The sequence below is a fragment of the Prenolepis imparis genome, unplaced genomic scaffold (assembly GCF_030444845.1).
Source record: "Prenolepis imparis isolate NDT839.2.m4 unplaced genomic scaffold, iyPreImpa1.0 SCAF_1, whole genome shotgun sequence".
Taxonomy (NCBI): domain Eukaryota; kingdom Metazoa; phylum Arthropoda; class Insecta; order Hymenoptera; family Formicidae; genus Prenolepis; species Prenolepis imparis.
Window position 1 is genome coordinate 10,564,816 of NW_028141159.1, and position 17,909 is coordinate 10,582,724.

At 33.1% G+C, this 17,909-nt stretch overlaps 1 protein-coding gene across 7 annotated transcripts in view; it reads right to left on the bottom strand.

Annotated features, from left to right (window-relative positions):
* Positions 1-17,909, bottom strand: part of Gfrl (Glial cell line-derived neurotrophic family receptor-like) — a 294,550-nt gene that overhangs the window by 116,098 nt on the left and 160,543 nt on the right. For all 7 annotated transcript variants that reach the window (XM_083054292.1, XM_083054331.1, XM_083054325.1 and 4 more), the window contains 2 exons: positions 15,359-15,529; positions 13,064-13,208 (listed from right to left, as the gene is read on the bottom strand). In XM_083054292.1, the coding sequence (XP_082910418.1) occupies positions 13,064-13,208; positions 15,359-15,529 (316 nt within the window). The remainder of the gene's footprint in view (positions 1-13,063; positions 13,209-15,358; positions 15,530-17,909) is intronic.

Below are 17,909 nucleotides of genomic sequence, written 5' to 3' on the forward strand. Positions count from 1 at the left end.
CGAAGTGTACGCGCGCTACGCACAGGATCGTTATGACGACACGAGTGTTTGTCACGAACTGAGAAATAGAGCGAATGCTCGACCATGTGTGTGCGGATATTTCCGGTAAAACGATTGACCTTAAACGGATAAAATAAAAAATATATACAAGATAACTGCAAGAGATGTGGATTCTTTTTTTTTTAGATTTTGTGTTACAAGCCTTTCGATAAAATGCAGATGTAATAAATAATGGTTACTCGATGGAATTCCAATGAGCATAATCAATGTTAAAATATACACGATATCAATATTTTTTATTAAAATTGAAACGTCAAGTAGAGCCACATTTTGTTCTCGAGATATCCAATATATATCTATAGTATATTTTGTTGCGCAGTAAACGAATGTCGTAAGACCCGCTACAAAGAAGTCGTATCGGAAAAGCGTAAGGGAGGCTATGTCTCTTCGTCGAGTTGTTCTTATGACGCAAGAAACGCGTCAAACTCGAAAACGAAAATCAAGGCAAACTTGAGAGGACGGGTGAAAATGGAAATCTGGGCGGAAGGTGGACAAGCAAAAAGCTATCCGGGGGCGAATAAATATTAATTCTTTTATAAATATGAAACGCGCTCGGCGTATCCTCTTGTTACCGCCGACGAACGAGCGTGGCCGCAGGGTAGGTATGGTGGAGAAGAGTAGGGAAACAGAGAATTGCGATGAAAGTGCAGACGAAAAGAAGCATAATGCATGGAAATTGCGCTTCGCCGATCTCTAAAATTAATTTACCATCACTGCCTATCGATACTGTTAATGTTAGCGTGCGAAACATTCTTGCAAAACAGCACGAATACTCCAATTTTAAAATACGCTTTGTTGTAGGATCAAGAAGTCAAGTGCAATTTTTTTTCAAGAGTACTTATTAAGAAAAAATTACGAGGAAATTTATTAACGATAAAAATATAATAATTTATTAAAAATAAATATAATAATTTTTCGTTTGAGCATTTCTGAAGATTTTAATGCGCCAAAAAAGAGTATCAATATACTATAAATAATTATTTCTCCTCATAACTGTTTTGAAGATAAAAGCTAAGAACAGCCTCCTCTAAAAAAATATAGTGAGTAGATATATGTCCCCGAGGAGCCCGAAGAGTTTCCCTTCTGGGATACGTTCCGCTTGCACTACAGGGGTAAGCGCGGATTTCAATAAACTTCGCCTCGGAAACATATCGAAGTCTCTCTCTCTCTCTCTTTCTCTCTCTATGTATGGAAATCCCGTCTCGCCCGGCTTTTCTCGCGCTTCTCGAGAAAACTCCGAAAGCTCGTATCTCCGCTAAACAGTCGAATCGAGGCATGGAGCGGAAAAGAAGGAAAGGAGTGCATCGAGAAGATGCACATGGGGTTGGAGGAGGAGGGTGGCTAAAGCCGATTCAAACAATCGACGATCAGTGTTCGGTGATCCCGGTCGGAAATAGCCGAAGGAAGGAGAGAAATCTTGCGCAACCTCGACTCCTGTCCTCCCTCCCTCCCGCTCCACCTCGCTACGCGAACAATCCCGAGGCGTCGAGTAGGATAAATCTTCGACGGATGCAGCCGCCTCGCGACAGGGAAATAAAGGCGGCAGGATTTAGCGGCGGCTTGTCGATAAATTTTGTATTGGTTTTTTTTTTTCCGAGGATTTCATCTCCCGGCGCCGCTGAAGTCTCTCGAATTGGAAAGGCGATTATGAGATTCGCGTTATGTAATCGATGAGATGCTACAGCTGAAGCGGAAAGTTTTAAACGGTCCCGAAATAAGCTACGTGTATCAATTCGATACGTAGAAATATTTCATCAAGTTTGCCATTTTTGTGAAACATATTTTAAATTTAACTTTCTCATAAAAATTTAAATTCAAAGTAACGTTTAAATATAAAACTTAATTTTAACTCAAGCTAAAATGTAAGCAAAACTCAATTCGTAACAAGCATAATTTAAATTTATATACATAGACAAAATAAATAAAAATTGTTGCAAAATTAGATAGACTAATATTAAAAATAACATCACTTAAGACACTTAAAAAGATGTCGATAGTCTTAATTAACGTATAATTAGCCTGACGTATTTCCGATTGAGCGAAAATAGAAAAAAATTGACGTTTCGAATATATATAGAAAATTCCTTCGTACTTAGAAATTCTATTCGGACTTGCTAAACCGTAAACGTTAATGCATTTCGGTAACTCAAGATCCACATACATATATACGTGCACATGCATCTAACACGTAGCTTTGAAAATCCCAGGCCACTTATAATAATGAAATTATTTCTCTCTTGATATGCCGCGTGAAGACGGTGTGCGAGTGCGATCTCCGAGGACATAATGTCGACCATACATTTTCATTTCGGTTGCATGCATGTCTACTAAATCCGACTAAATCGAAAAATAGACAGTATAAATTTTAAAGATCGACAATTTTAAATCTTCTGGCTGACGCAAAATCGTAAAGCGATTGCACGAAAATTAAAGAGAGAGTTTATTCACTTCAAGAGTGCAAAAATTAACATTAAATAAAATCTGTGCTCTTGATTATATTTACTATTAGATCGTATGAGAAATCACGCAATTAATTTAAAACTGTGATACGATGTTACTGTTTTGGATGTTATACTAGCGTTTGTTATTTCCAGAATCGTTCGATTCTGTATCGAGTAAAAAATTCCATCGTGACGCTCGATAAACGATTAACGACGTCCGACCTTGGCCGGAAATGAGGAGAGACAACGCTTCTACCCTCAGGTGGTAAACCTATCGTGCCGTCTCCCTCTCGTTCCGCTGGTGTGAAATTGCCGGTGCAATCCACCTGCCACCCACTCCCTTCGCTATTTTCTCTATCATGAGATAGAACAAGGAGTGTAAGCGAGAGATTCTGCGCGTAAAAGGCCCTGCCCCGGATCAAAGTAATTTCTTCAAAGCCACGTTTTCCCGCGGGGATCGACGAGAATGGCCTAGTAAAAGCGACGGTAGTTTGACGGTGGAATATATTTTTACTTCCAAATTTCTCAAAGCGAGAACGACGGTATAAAAAGAGATGCGAGATGAAGAGATAAATAAAAATTTGGAGGACGTACAAGTGTTTCTTTGCGCGTGTAGGTTTATTTTTAAAGTGACTCGAGGGAGTGTTGCAGTAGAATTGCAATTGACAAGTCGACAATTTCAAAATTGATCGAACAGATTTTTTTCATTTTTATCAAATCTTACATTTTATCTTCCATAATCTCATGAACGAAGAATGTTAATCGCGCGATGTTACTTCTTTTTTTAAATATAAATATATGTAGATTCATAGGATTTATTAGCAATCAAGTTGTAAACATAATAGCTGACGTAACAAATAATTTTATACCACTTCTGTAGTATAAATAATGTATATAAGTTGCGAATTGTAATAAATTTTAGAATAAATTCTCTTAACTCCTACAAAACAATTATGTATTACTTTATTTTATAGAGAAAATTGTAATATATTTTCCAATATTACGATAATAAAAAGCGAGCATTTTATTTTGCACGATTTTGCACGCGAAATTTTAGATTTATGCATTCTACAAAAAAATTTAAATCAAATGACGATGAGAATGTATATAGAGCGAGTACATGTAATATTTTTGTCTGTTTTCTTTTGATAAATTTCATTGTATTGCATATATAACTGGCACACTTGTACGAAAAAAATTATAAGTCTTACATACAAGTGTTTGCGTTATATATTATTACCCACTTACTTTACTTCTCACTGAAAATCTTATATTCTCATTCTCTCGCAAATGGAGCACTAAAAAATTTAAAAACCACGAAAAACTAGTTGTTATAACGAGAAATTGTCATTTCGCTCATCGACGCCACCATGAGCAAGAGGAAGAAAGTGGAGAATTTTTAATTAACGAACAGGGAAGAAAATAAAACGAGTTTGCGTAGCCGAGATCGGCCAAGTTGCATGTCCCTCGACGAAGAACAAACGCACGCGACGACTTGCCGATCGAACAAAGTTGGGACTCGGTGAAGGCTGTTGACATTTAATTTAAATCGAGCGAAGCGCGAGACGAACTTTTTTATCGATCGCAACCGGTTACGACGATGATGAGAGGATGCTTGTTACATTTGTCTGACTTTCATTCTGCCATAGAACTGCTGTAGGAATTATTTAATATTGCGACCGCGTTGCTGTGGTTTCGTCTGTGCGAAGGTGCTGGAGAAATGAATAATTTTCTGTTTCTCGCCCGCGAAAATGGACATATGTCTGTACAAAATGATTTTTAAACGAGGAGTTATAATTATTAAGTAAAAACAGCCCCAAAAACATCCTTCCGCTTTTTCTTTAATTATTCTTGTGTGAGGATAAAATTATCTTTGACATAACAAAACGTGAAAGGTATTAAATGAAATTATTTTAATAAAAAATATTTTTCATTAAAAATTCTCAACATTATACGACACACATACATACCATATAATGTATGCATTATATATTGTATGTTATAACAAATTAAATATAATTATAATAACAACTTGAAAATGATTTGTATAGACAGATAAAATTTATATAAATTAGAAAAGAAGTTTATTTGAAAAAGAGAAAAGATTAAATCTATTTAGTGAAAAATATTGATGTATTTTATAGAATAAACTGTCTCAGTTGTCGTTAAATTGTTAAATTACTTAATAACTTCCACTCTGAATAATCTCCGTCTCGTCTCGGCTTGCTCACTAATTTTCGCGAATAATTCGTCATCGGTTTCGCGTTTTTGAGAGATCGACACGACGACGCCGACGTGACGTACCGATCGATGCAATCCATTCGTTGCGAACGTCAATTCCTTCGTCAGGGACCGACAGTCTCGCCGACACGTCCGTAATTATCTTCGCTTTCCGATCCCTTGGGAACTTCGTGGCAACCCTAATTAACGCGCTACACAGTTCGGCCATTTCGCGTCATAAATATTTTCAACGAGAGATGCGTTTCGTCACGCTTACGTCCATTCGCCCCGCCGATATGACGAAATTCACGAATCTAATTTATTTAAACGTAATCACTAGATATCGAGCATTTTTTTTCACGAATAATGCCCTTATGATACGAAGGCTTATGATGCGTATTAAAACTGTAACAATAATTTTTCGTTGTCACGCAAATTCATGTAGCAAAATCTCCTCTCATCTATCTTTTATATAATTCTAATCTAATCTCATCTTATTTTATTTAACGATAATTTTTCGTTACTATGTAAATTCACATATAGCAACGACATAAATTATCGTTGTTATTTTATATATATATATATATATATATATATATATACATATATAATTCTAGAATAAATAAGATAAAATTAGATTAGATTAAAATAAAATTAGAATGAGAAAAGATTTTAGAGTATCATTTATTTTATAAGATTAATTTAGTCAACGAACTCAATGAAAAAGTATTAATAAATTGAAAATTAAAGCTTTTAAATTTACGGATTATTTCTGTTTAAATCGATTTTTCTAAATGTTTTTTGTTTTTAATCTTTCAAATTACTATTTTGCAGCGCATTTATATTTTTCTCTCTATTTAATATAGCTTCGATGCATTTTATATTGGAAAAAATGTTTTGTAAATTTATACAGTTACTAGAATATATTTTATGTAATGGAATACTTTATATGTGTGTTTCAGCTTAGCTTTTAGTTTATTATATTCTGTAACATATATGTGTTTATTATTGTATTATTTTAAATATACATAATCGTCTCCCTCCTCTTTGACAAACATAATATAAAATTATTTAAATGAAATGATAAATGAAATTATCGAAAGAATAAATACTGATGTACATAAAACATCCAAAAATTATAAGTTATAATGCAAATAACGGGCTTTATGACAATTATAACTAATTCAATTTCATCCCGCAATCTAGTTCAGGCATCCATCAGTCGAGATATCAAATTACGAAATTCATTTACGCACACGTAAAGTTTGATCATTTAATAAAGGAAACGTTAAGGTTTTTTTTCCAGACAAAAAGATCATTGTTTCCGAGAAAGCGTGTTGTTTTCCCTCTTTTCTTCTGCACGTGTAAGTGTGTGTGATATTCTTTTACTACGACGTCGCGGTCGAAACGCGCCGTCGAGAAAGGTTTGTCTTCGTCAAGACGGCCGAAAAGAGCGGAAAAGCGGCAGCTTTTTAGAAAGCACACTTTCTTTGCCTTCGTCTTCGAGACGATTCACTCGTCGGGGAGAAAGATGGTGTATTGCCGCTTGATAAATGAATAACTCGTCAGTGGCGAGAGGAAATTCTGCACTGTCGAGCCAATCGGCCTCCGACGAATGACGCAACATATTTCGCAACAATTCTGAGAGGAGCTATTTCGAACACTCAAAAAGATCTCATCTCAACGGAGACTTTTTGTTTTTATCCACGATGAAATTAAATTATATACATGATATAAATCACAGAACATGATAGTTTGTGAAAGAAAATTTACTTTGATTTTTGAGAATGCATAGTGTAAAATATCATAACGTAACAAGTAAAAGGCGCGTGAGAGAAAAGACCTATAGACGAAGAAAATTATTCTTCTGCGTATTATTATCACTCGTTCTTGCACACAAGCTCTATCATTTTAATTATTAATCCGAGATTAATATCTGACGCAACCAGTACAATGCATCTGACGATAGTGTATCTCTCCCCTTATCTTTTTCCGCTACGTTTCGCTCACGCAAGAAATTCGACGCGGGACGGCAAGAAAATTTCCGCCCTCGAGAAGGAAAGACAATTTCCTCCCTGCTTAAGGATCCTCTTTCTTCCGGCCCTCGAAACATCCTCGCTGCACCCTCTAACGATACTCGAATTGGGTGCAACGGAGGAAGGAGAGAGGAGAGAGATACAAAGTAGAAAATCCGCACGGGTGAGCGCCCGCGGGATCCAAAGTTTCTAACAACATGTAAGTGGGTAGTTAAGCCACATGATAGTGACTCCGACTTCACCCTCCCTTCCTCTTACATCGTAAGGTAGACCTTCCATCCTTTATGCGACTCATCGTCCTAATTAATATCAATTTCGCTAATCTGTAATGCGAGCGCCATTTCGCTCGGTTCTTCTTACGAAGATACTCGTTGCCGATTACACGAGATAAATCGTATTTACTACGGCGTTCTCAGATGTGTTTGCAATCTCCTTTATCTAATTTCCACTATGAGATATTAATTATAAACTTGACGAACATTAATGAAATTAATTTAATATTATAATAAAAAATTTAAAAAAAAACTACACTAAATAAAAGAAAAATTGGTGATATTTTATTTTTATTAGCGAGAAAATAATAGTAATATTTGAAGTTTTTAAGTAATAAAGTCTGAATAGTTTAGCCGAATTGTGATATTAATTTTTTTATTGATATGTGTGATTTATGATAACAATTTTATTTAAGTGAGTTTTTGCGTGTCACATATAATATAGTATTTTAATTTTAAATCGCAGTATATAAATATCTATCGATATTATGCTAATATCAAATTTAATACGGATTACGTTTTAGTATGAAGTGCCGACTGTAGCGTACGGTTAGCATACGTATAGCATGATATTTTAAATGCTAATACGCGGACAATGGGATATCGATACAGAATTTCTATAATCCAATGTGTTTACAATCTCAAATTTTGATTTCAAAACTCTACTCGGATCGCTACGAAATACAAATACAACTTATAATCAGTTATTCAATGAATTAAAATAAAATAATTTTGATGCATTTAATAAAATTAATCTAGAGGTTTTATAATAAAGAATATATTTTCTAATTTTATAGAATATTTCTTTAAGCTTTCAATTATTTTCAATAATGGTATTTCAATTCTTATATACTTTACAATTCAAATTAAGAAATATAACGTTGCAATATCTTTAGTCATCCATAAAATATTTAAACTGTAAATAAAAAATTATAGATTAAAAATTATATTAAAATTTAGCAAGCCGGATAAATAAAAAATTGCAAACTTTTAGTGAATTAAACTGAAACAGAGTGCTGTTTTATAATTATTAGTAGACTTTATTTTATACTGTATTTTGTTTTGTAGTTTTTCAAAATAATAAAAATAGAAAAATAAAAAATTTTATGACAAATAATAATTTTAAATAAACTGTTCTTTACAACAATATAGGAATATTCACAAAAAAGAATCAATTAAAAAATCATGTGATTTCCAAGATCTATATGCTGTATTTATAATTGTTATTATGATAATTAATCGCATGGTTCGCAAAGTTCATTTTCTTTTACACATCGACGACGAACTTACAACGTTTCCTCGAGAGCAACTCTCGCGACGTCACCGACAGAAATGAAATAGAAGCTTATTGACACGCCAGAAAAAGGGAGGTGGGAGGATGGATTTTCCACGTCTACAGAAGGTCGGCACTTCGATATCGGACTCGTTACATTCTCCACCGATCGACAAGTTCTCAATTCTGCTAATTGAGCCGCCGAATGCAATAAGAGGGTAGAGCGTCTTCTCTTTTTTTCAACTTACTCTCCTTCAACGATTTCGAAGATCCTTGGTATTATGCCACCGACAATGACAAGAACGTCATAGAAAAGAATGAAAAGTGGATAAGAAATATGAATGTTTCAATGGATTATAATTTGATTTACGAAGAGCAAAATAAAAAAAAGGATAACGAACAGTTTCGATCGGTGGACCACCACCATCTTGCTCGATCTCGGTATCGCAGATTAAAGGAAAATGGGAACAAGGATAAAGACCGATGATCGAGGAACTTCACCGGCGAGGTTTACTTTTATCGGGAAGAACGACGGATTGAATTTCAATGTTATTACGGATAAAGGAGAACACTATCGCGCAGAAGAGAGAAGGTAAGAAAACGAGAGAGACCTTAGAAGAACTTTACGGATTTCTTCGGAATTTGCAGAACCATGTTCGTGACGCGACTCGCGAAAAGTACAATATTATTTGATAGCACTGCTATTCAAAGCTACCATCGATATTTATTAAATATCAGTTTTACGCGCTTTAATCTCTGTAATTTTTATTCTCATTATTTTTTTACTACAAATCTGTAAATGATTAATCTATCGAATACAACATATCGCATACAGACACTACATCTTTACTGTTTAATTATATCATCAACTTTCTTAAGGTATACTTTTATATTCGTTACATAGAAATGAATATAAAAGTATGCCTTCAGGAGACTAATGTTATAATTAAACAGTAAAAAATGTAGCGTTTGCATGTGATGTGCTCTTCTTGTACTCGTCTAATTACTTCATAAAGACGCAGAGTCCGCCGCAAAATCGTCCTTTGGACAGTTTGCACGGATTTACGGAGATACGGTATCCTTGAGCAACTTGAGAGGCCACAATTAATGATCCCGTTAATTTAATTAATGTTTACCGTAAAAACCACAGTCGGTTACGTTTAGAGTTAGACTTGATCTCGCCGCAAGGAAAAACGAATATTCCTTGAGACAAGGAATACAAGCGAGATAACTCTGCCTGAATTAATTGTATGTACAATTATATGTACAATTAATATGATGTACAGTTTTAGTTATACTTGCGAATATATATAATACTTGCACTTCCCTTTAATGATATGACGTAATATAAAATAAATCAAGGAAAAGTACTTTTCATAATTTCATATATATTCGTTTAAATTAAAATTTAATGGTATTGCTTATTTTAATTTCGCCAATAATTTCTCTTTTAACAAAATTTTAATGTAATGTTTAAGTGTATGAACATTAAAAATTAAAACATAAAAGGAAATATCAATCGAATTTTTTTTGTAGAAAAATCAATATCAAATTCAATAAATCGTGATTTTCGACAATATCATGTATATCACAGATAATAATTATGTATATCATAGATAATAAATAATTATTTATGTAATAAGCCAATGTATAATTATATCATGTTATGTAGATATCATGTTACATATTATTCAGTTATCATAAAATATTACTGTGACACGTTTCACTTCTCATGGTTCATTTAGAATTATCATTTCTATAAAAATTAAGAAATATTTTAATCGGCTCTCAATATTAATAAATAAATATGATGTTTTTTAAAACTAAAAAACTAAAAAAATTAATTTTCGCGCTTGGCTCTATTGGCCGACTTTAAAAAACATCATATTTATTTATTAATATTGAGAGCCGATTAAAATATTTCTTAATTTATATATTTACGCCTGGACCTAATCAAGGCGTTATTTACTAACATCTATTAGAAGGCAAATGAAAAATATAGGATCGAAAGGGTCTGAATAGCTTAGTGGTAAGAGCAGTGGCCGCCCGGCAAGCGAAAAACGCGGGTTCAATTCCCGCTTCCAGCGACTTTTCGGACCAATATTTTTCTCGCCTATTTTTCCGTTGTAAGTTCGAGGTTAATTAATCAATGGAACTCAGTAATCTCAAACCAAGAGATACAGTTCCGAAAAATTAAAATTAATTTTCGCGCTTGGCTCTATTGGCCGACTTAAAAAACATCATATTTATTTCTATAAAAGTTTTATATTTTGACATTATATTCTAATTGTATTGAAATGCGATAAGAATTAAAAAGTACATAGTCTGTTTCATACACATTTACATAATATACGATAAGACTCAAATATTATCATATTCAGTGCAGAAATGCGGTAAGAGAAATAAATCAAAATATCTTCCTCTTTATTAGAGAGCACAAATAATTATTTTTAAAAAAGTAAACATGGTACGTTAATCTAATTACTATCAATTTACATTAGTTTATTGAAACTTTGCTATTTTAGCTTTTAGCAAAACTGGATTAATTGAGTTGACCCATATACGTTCCTTTTTCGTTCACTTCAAGAATCGCGAAGTGAAGAGAACGAAGTGGCAGTACAGCGAGCTAATTCATTTCCACGAAGGAAATTATGTGGCGTTGCATGCAATTGCAGTTGCAACGCGCTCGCCGATGACTTCCGGGAACGTAGTCCGGCGTTTTCCCACGATACTTTCAATCCGGTAATTTTAGCGCCAGCGACGCCCGTGTCGCCTCTTTGCGCGATTAATGAGCTAATTTGCACGCGCTGCTTTAATGGCAATTAGTTTATTGACGTCGCGAAGACAACTACATCCACGAGTACGCGATTGCTATTAAGAATCAAAGATTTAATACGCGATTTAATTTATTTTTCCAATTGGTTGGAATTCGAAAAAATTAATCTTTTTATATATGTATATGTGCACTTTATCGATTATTATATATTATTAATGTATAAAAAATGGTATAATTAATAAATTCTATTAAAAATCTCCATTTGAAATCTCGGTTGAAATCTCGGTTGAACTAAGAATGACTTCGCAAATATCGCAAATATTAAAGAAAGATAAAAACTAAATAAGTGAAATATAAGATCATTACGCGTCAACGAAGAAATCACTAAACTTTTAGCTAATAGTCAAAGAAATCCCATAATTAAAAATGCGCTTGTTGATAATTTTACGACAAAAACAACTGTCTTTCAGCAAAACCGAATCATATATAGTAGATTATATTGATAGAGTAAGATTCTATCTACTATTATGAAAATTCAAATTTCACAAAATCAACTTATACAGAAAAGATTATACATATATGTAAAAATAAAATTTTATTCTTTATACGTATTCTCGATTTATTAAAAACTTTGTTGAATTTCTTTCTCTTAACTTCAATCCCATATGTATCAAATTTTTTCTCTTTAAAAAGACATATGTATTATATCTTATATTAATTTTACGTATTAACAAACTTGTCAAACGAAAATAAGATTAAAATTATCCGAGACTTTTTACTCTGATCTTTTTTATATAAAAGAAAATTTTCTAAGATTTTCCAGAGATGTAACGGTCCGATAAATTATCGTCTATGCTTCGTTCATGGATCATAACTTATTGTCTGACACATTGCGGCTGATCTCGAAAGTTTGCAAGCTCCGGCCTCAACGTTAACTCAGCGGAGTTACGATACTAGACTAGAGGGGCTCGTATCTCGGGGTTTAATGGGATTGGGACAAAGTGGCCGCGAAAATTCCGCGGCGAGATAAAACGAGATAGCACGAGGTGCGAGGTGCGCAACTTTTAAAACTACGCTGGGAAACATAATTTACTGTCGATGCTCTGTAGCGCGACAATCCTCTCTGTTTATTTCTACGAGTTAATTACACGCAAACAATTAATTAACCGCTCGTCTATCGGTGCACCGTTTGTCTTCGCGAGTAATTTCTCCGAAATGGCCCAAATTCACTCTTTCAATTTATTTATCGTTGTTCTAATTTCATTAATTTTGTTAAATAAAAATAATTTAGTTACGTGGGTTTTAAAAATGCATAATAAGACAAGATTAAATTTCTATTAGCACCAATATTCACATTTTCTATATTTTAGGACTCTGATGTCAATTCCTTTTCAAAAAGTAAATAATGTTAAATTTTTATTCATTATAGCGCAAAATTGGTTTTTAATGTAGTATAGTTTCATCATATGTTATGTTAATACTGTGATAAATTTGTCGTGTAATGATAAAAATCCAACTCTCTCGCAAAATGATAATTTTTCATACCAATTTGTTACAACAGCATAAAGTGAAATATTAAAGTGAAATTTATATTTGTTTGTATATTTATTTGTATATGTAAAATTTTATACTATATATAAATATATTTAAATATATATAAATATGTGATATCACCGAGTTATTATATTGTATATTAATGTACAGCAAAAATTAATAAGTGTGAATGAGAAAGAAAATAAATAAATTTATAACTCGCTTATAGAGTCGAGATTCTCAATTAAATCTTCCCTATACATTCTCTTCAATTCAAAGTAAACATTGATACCACTTTATTACAGTAATGTAAAATTTAATTTTTTAATTATGTTCAGTCAAACGTGTGCAATTTTACTCTCCACAATGTTGCGGTGCAACAAACGAATAACACAGCGTTGAATTAATATAAATGGGAAAATAAATACAAATAAACTTATTGGCTCACTTACCGATTCTCCATTTTACACTGGTTCTCTTGAATCTTACAGTTGTTCTTAAAGTCTTTGAGAATCTGACTGCAAGGCTTCCCACGTAAACAAGTGCTGAGTGCATGATTGCACGTCGGCAATGCATCCACTGGATATGGATCCTTGTCTGCAAAAATATTCATTCGAGGAATTAAACAAACGATTCCTCGAGACGTTCATCAAAGATTGATATTAAATAAATCAAGGCTTGTGACACGAAAAATATCCATTTCAATGAGCAAGTTAAAATTTAAAGTTAATTTTAACAAAGCAACAATTCTTCTCTGTATAAAACCACCAGGTTTTCCGAAAGAATATTTTTTCGAGACAGCCACTTCTTTCAAATTACTTTCGTGACTTTTATCCTTCCCGTCTAACGAGTCTCGCATTATTCATTTAATCGTTGCAAACTTAATTCCGGAGTTAAGATGACTGATCTATCTACGTTGACTGGCAATTGTCAATACACATTTTAATTTTCAAAAAGTGGTCGCTCTTCCATCTTTCCCTTCCACCATTCGTCGAAAAAATAAAAAAGTAGGTCGGGGACTGACTATTCTTTTATCTTATTTTTCCTCTTTTATTTTATTGCCGAAATGTTTTGTTCTGTATTTGTGGTCCGTCAAATAAAATGCGATCGGTCGATGATAAATCTGATTTTCTTCTCGTATTCGATTTGCGTCGCCACTTTTCGCGGTTTGTTTCACTTACGCTTATGATTTATATCAGACATCAGAAAATCGAAAAATCTCTCTATAAAGATGTCTCTGTAGAAAAATGTCTAACTCACTTTTTATCTCTGAGCTTTTTAGTTTTGTAGAAAAATATATGCACCCTAGCAATATATATATTCTGCGAAACTAAAGGAAATTCAAGAAAGCTACATTTTTCCGTTTCTGGGAACATATAACAAAAAGTTTCTTCAAATTTTTACAAACTTCTATAGCTGCGCTTGTGTGTGAAATTGTTCTGACTTTCTTAAAATTTTCCAAAATGGTGAACTATTAAAAATGTAAAGTTTTATCCATCACTTGATACGTATTACTTGACACATAATATACATATATATATATATATATATAATTTTTAGTCTGCGGTTCATAAGTCGGATTTTTTGCAGCCCGCTTCCGCTTCCTTTTTCGAGGCACAGAAGCGAATTTAATCTCATTAAGTGCCGAAGCTTCCTGGTTTCGTAGCCGGAGTCAGGCTACGCTGCGGGGTTTCCATTATCCGTTCTCGTATGACCGGCTTTCGGATAAATGTAATTAAGCCGCGATCCGGAGTGGCCTAATTGCGCAACTTATTACCTCGTCGAATTGTACTCACTCCTCTTTGCTGCAGTTTAGCCGAGTTATAGTTAGCCATCGATCTACGTAACTAAATGATCGATATAAGCTGAGTAAGAGAATGTCTTTTAGCTTCTGTTCTAATTAATTTAATCACTGAGTATTAAATATTATTGGCATTTGCTAATAAAATAACATTTGATAAAATTTATTAACTTGGGAGAATACGCTCATTGTGTTCATTTACGCTGATTTACGTCAATGTTATACAAATTGAGAACAAAAATCGGATCAATATATTTTAAATTGGAGAATATTAAATAAAACCGTTAAACAATGTATATTAAACTGTTAATCTGCACAGTGAATACAAAATTCATATATCGATCGCTGAAAGTGTTTGTCTATAAAGCGACTTTATCAAAGATAATAATTTTTCCCAAAATGAAGGACGAGGATTGCAAAAAAGCAACATATAAACAAAAAAGTGCATCGCGAAAGAATTATTTGTGAATTATTTGGAAAAGTTCAAAAGACTCACCGATGTAAACCGAATAAGCCCTCGGAAAAATCAACAATAAAGCCCGTAGAGAAACGAAATTATATAGAATTGCAAAGATTTCGTCAGCCTTTCATTTCGTCTTTAAGGAAAAATTCCTGACAATAAGTCGCATGTACCATCAACATTTTACAATTGTACGACAAAATCGCGCACTTGTAATAATTAATTGTTCGCGATCGATTTCTCTGCCTCAACACAGATGTACTTTAAAAAAGCATTGTAATCGATATTTTGCGTTAGACAAGCCTTAATTAGAAAATAATTTCAAGTGTGTTCAGAGAAGAAATAATATATTTGTCAATCTTGAACACACATATCATCATCGTATACGGTATACGATATCAGAAAATTAAATCAACAATGTTGTGTATACATGAAACTAAGAATTAACTTCGTGTCGCAATTTATCGCAGATATGCAGATCCTTACCTTTCCATTCCACATAGTCACATGGATGGTCAAACAGGAAGTTCTGGAAGCTGTTGCAGTCCGGATCGACATGCGGCTCCCTGCAGAGGCACGTCGGTCGGAAGTAAGTGAAAACCTGCAGGGTGCGCAGAGCCGCTTGACACTTAGTCACCGTCACCGTTGAGCAAGCCACTGTAACCGCAAAATTATTATTAAAGTGACGCAACAATGTTTCGGCCGGGTGTGACAAATTGCACGTGCGAATTTTATCACGCGATAACGGCCGTCGTGCACGAATTGGCGTGACAGCGTAACGTATAAGCTTCATATGACTCTAATGGTGTGCTAAATATGAGTCGTTATAATGTTAGAATTTATGCACAGAGTGTTTTATCTGTCGAGAGGGGCTATACATACGCTAATGCTCCTAAATTGATATGTATGTACAGGATGATTTTAGATCGCGAATATGCGCGATCTAAATTCATCCTGTACGCGAGCGCGAAAAAACTGACAATGCGATAACGTGTTCTCGCATAAATATTACTTTCAAGAGAGCTCTGTCCTGCAAATTGTTGTAAAATGCTATAATGCGAGATCTCCGCGGAGCGATTAATTTCTCTATAAATAGCTAATCTTGTTTGCATCCTTTATTTTCATGTCGATCCGATCATTTCCGTCAGCAAAATCCAAAATGGAGCGCATATAATTGTATAAATGTAATATAATGTTAAATTGTTGGGCCATATATATCGAAATGAAACTAACAAATATATAACAAAAACAGATCAAATCTCACATAAAATATTTGAAATGTTTTTTTTTTGACATATGATTTTTTTTAATTAAAAATTATAAGTAATTATAAATACAAAAAACAAATATTAAAGATTTAGTAGTATTTTTAAAAAGATGTTATTATTTAAGCATAATAATTATAAATTATAATATATTGTGTAGAAGGTGTCAAGTTATAAAGACCGTATAAATACGATATGGAAATTTCGGATTATGTTGAATGTTCGCTACATGTTGGATTCCAAATAATCATGAAATCCGGACAAAAGTAATTATACAATGCTCGAGTATTTATCAACAATATAGTGCTATGTTGTAATGTAGCAGCAATAATTATTTGCTATGACATACGTTTGTGTATTAATAGTACCGCAACTATGTGATGACATTAATGTATGCGAGTATTACACAGTGTGTACGATGCGATTTACTTTATTTATTTATCACTTTATCGATTAACAAGAAAAATGATGTTAATAAAAAAAATGTCAACTTTGTAAATCTATTATTTAGTAAAAAAAAAAAAATATTTACAGTAAAAAATAAAAATAAAGTCTGAGTATTTTGTTTTTCTCCATATATATATTTTTTTTTTCAGCATCTAAAAGCTTAGCCTTTTACTTGCATTTACAATTATTGAATTATTGAATAAATATTTGCAAAATTTGTTGGTTTTAATTGTGGTAAGAACTGGGTGAATACATATATTTAAATAATTACGAAAAAACTTTCACAAAGATCTGTATAGCAGACACACATATGATAAATAGATCAGCAGAAATAATAGGAATATAAATTAAAATAATTTATTTAACGATTCAAATATTAATATTGTAAATCTTAATATTCTATATAAGTACTATATTTTAAATATTAAGATTTTATATTTCTTTATTATACTTTCAGAAGACTGGAGTGGCTTTTTTAAAAAAACTTTCAAGCATTGAAAAGCTTAAGGTTCGCTATACCCGTACTCACTATTGTGGGAAAGTTTATTCAGAGTGATTACCAATATATTATATATATATAATTATTGAATGCGTAAAAAAGTGAAAGAAGAGAGGATAGTATATATTATAATTATATTATATCATATATTGATAATCACACACACACACACACACACACTGAAAAAACTATATATATACCTATATATATATATATATATATATATATACATATATATATATATACTATCCTCTCTTTTTTTCACTCTTTTTATGCATTCAATAATTTTTCATGAAGTAAAACTATATATTTCTCGGCGCGACTAAGACAATATTCTAAATATTTCCTTTTAAAACCGACTCAGACTTTCAAGATTCCGGCTTAATTAGTACAACGTTGTTCGGAAAAAAAACAAGTAAAAGGGCGCCTTAATTGCTATCCCAAGACACCGTAAGTTTCGTAATAACTGAGCGGTGCCAGACTATAAGTAATGAATCCAGATGTCGGCGTTATACCGTCGACGTCGACGTTGTCGTCGTCGTCGTTGCCGAATGTCAGACAGAAAAATGACGGAGCAGTAGTGCGAAAGTTTCAATTTCATTCTGATGTTATCACCTGCTGCTTCTTTGCCCCCCCCAACCCTCTTCAATTCATTCCGCCTTTTCCAATGTTCAACCCCATCCCGGACTATTCCAGCCTTGTGCCCACGTTTCTTCATTAAATAGCAGGGCACTTAAAATGGAATATCTTCGGTAGTTTGCGAGTCAGAAGGAAAAAAGTTTTTGCGAGAAGTTTCAGGGGCTAATATTGTGACAGAGGGGGCGGA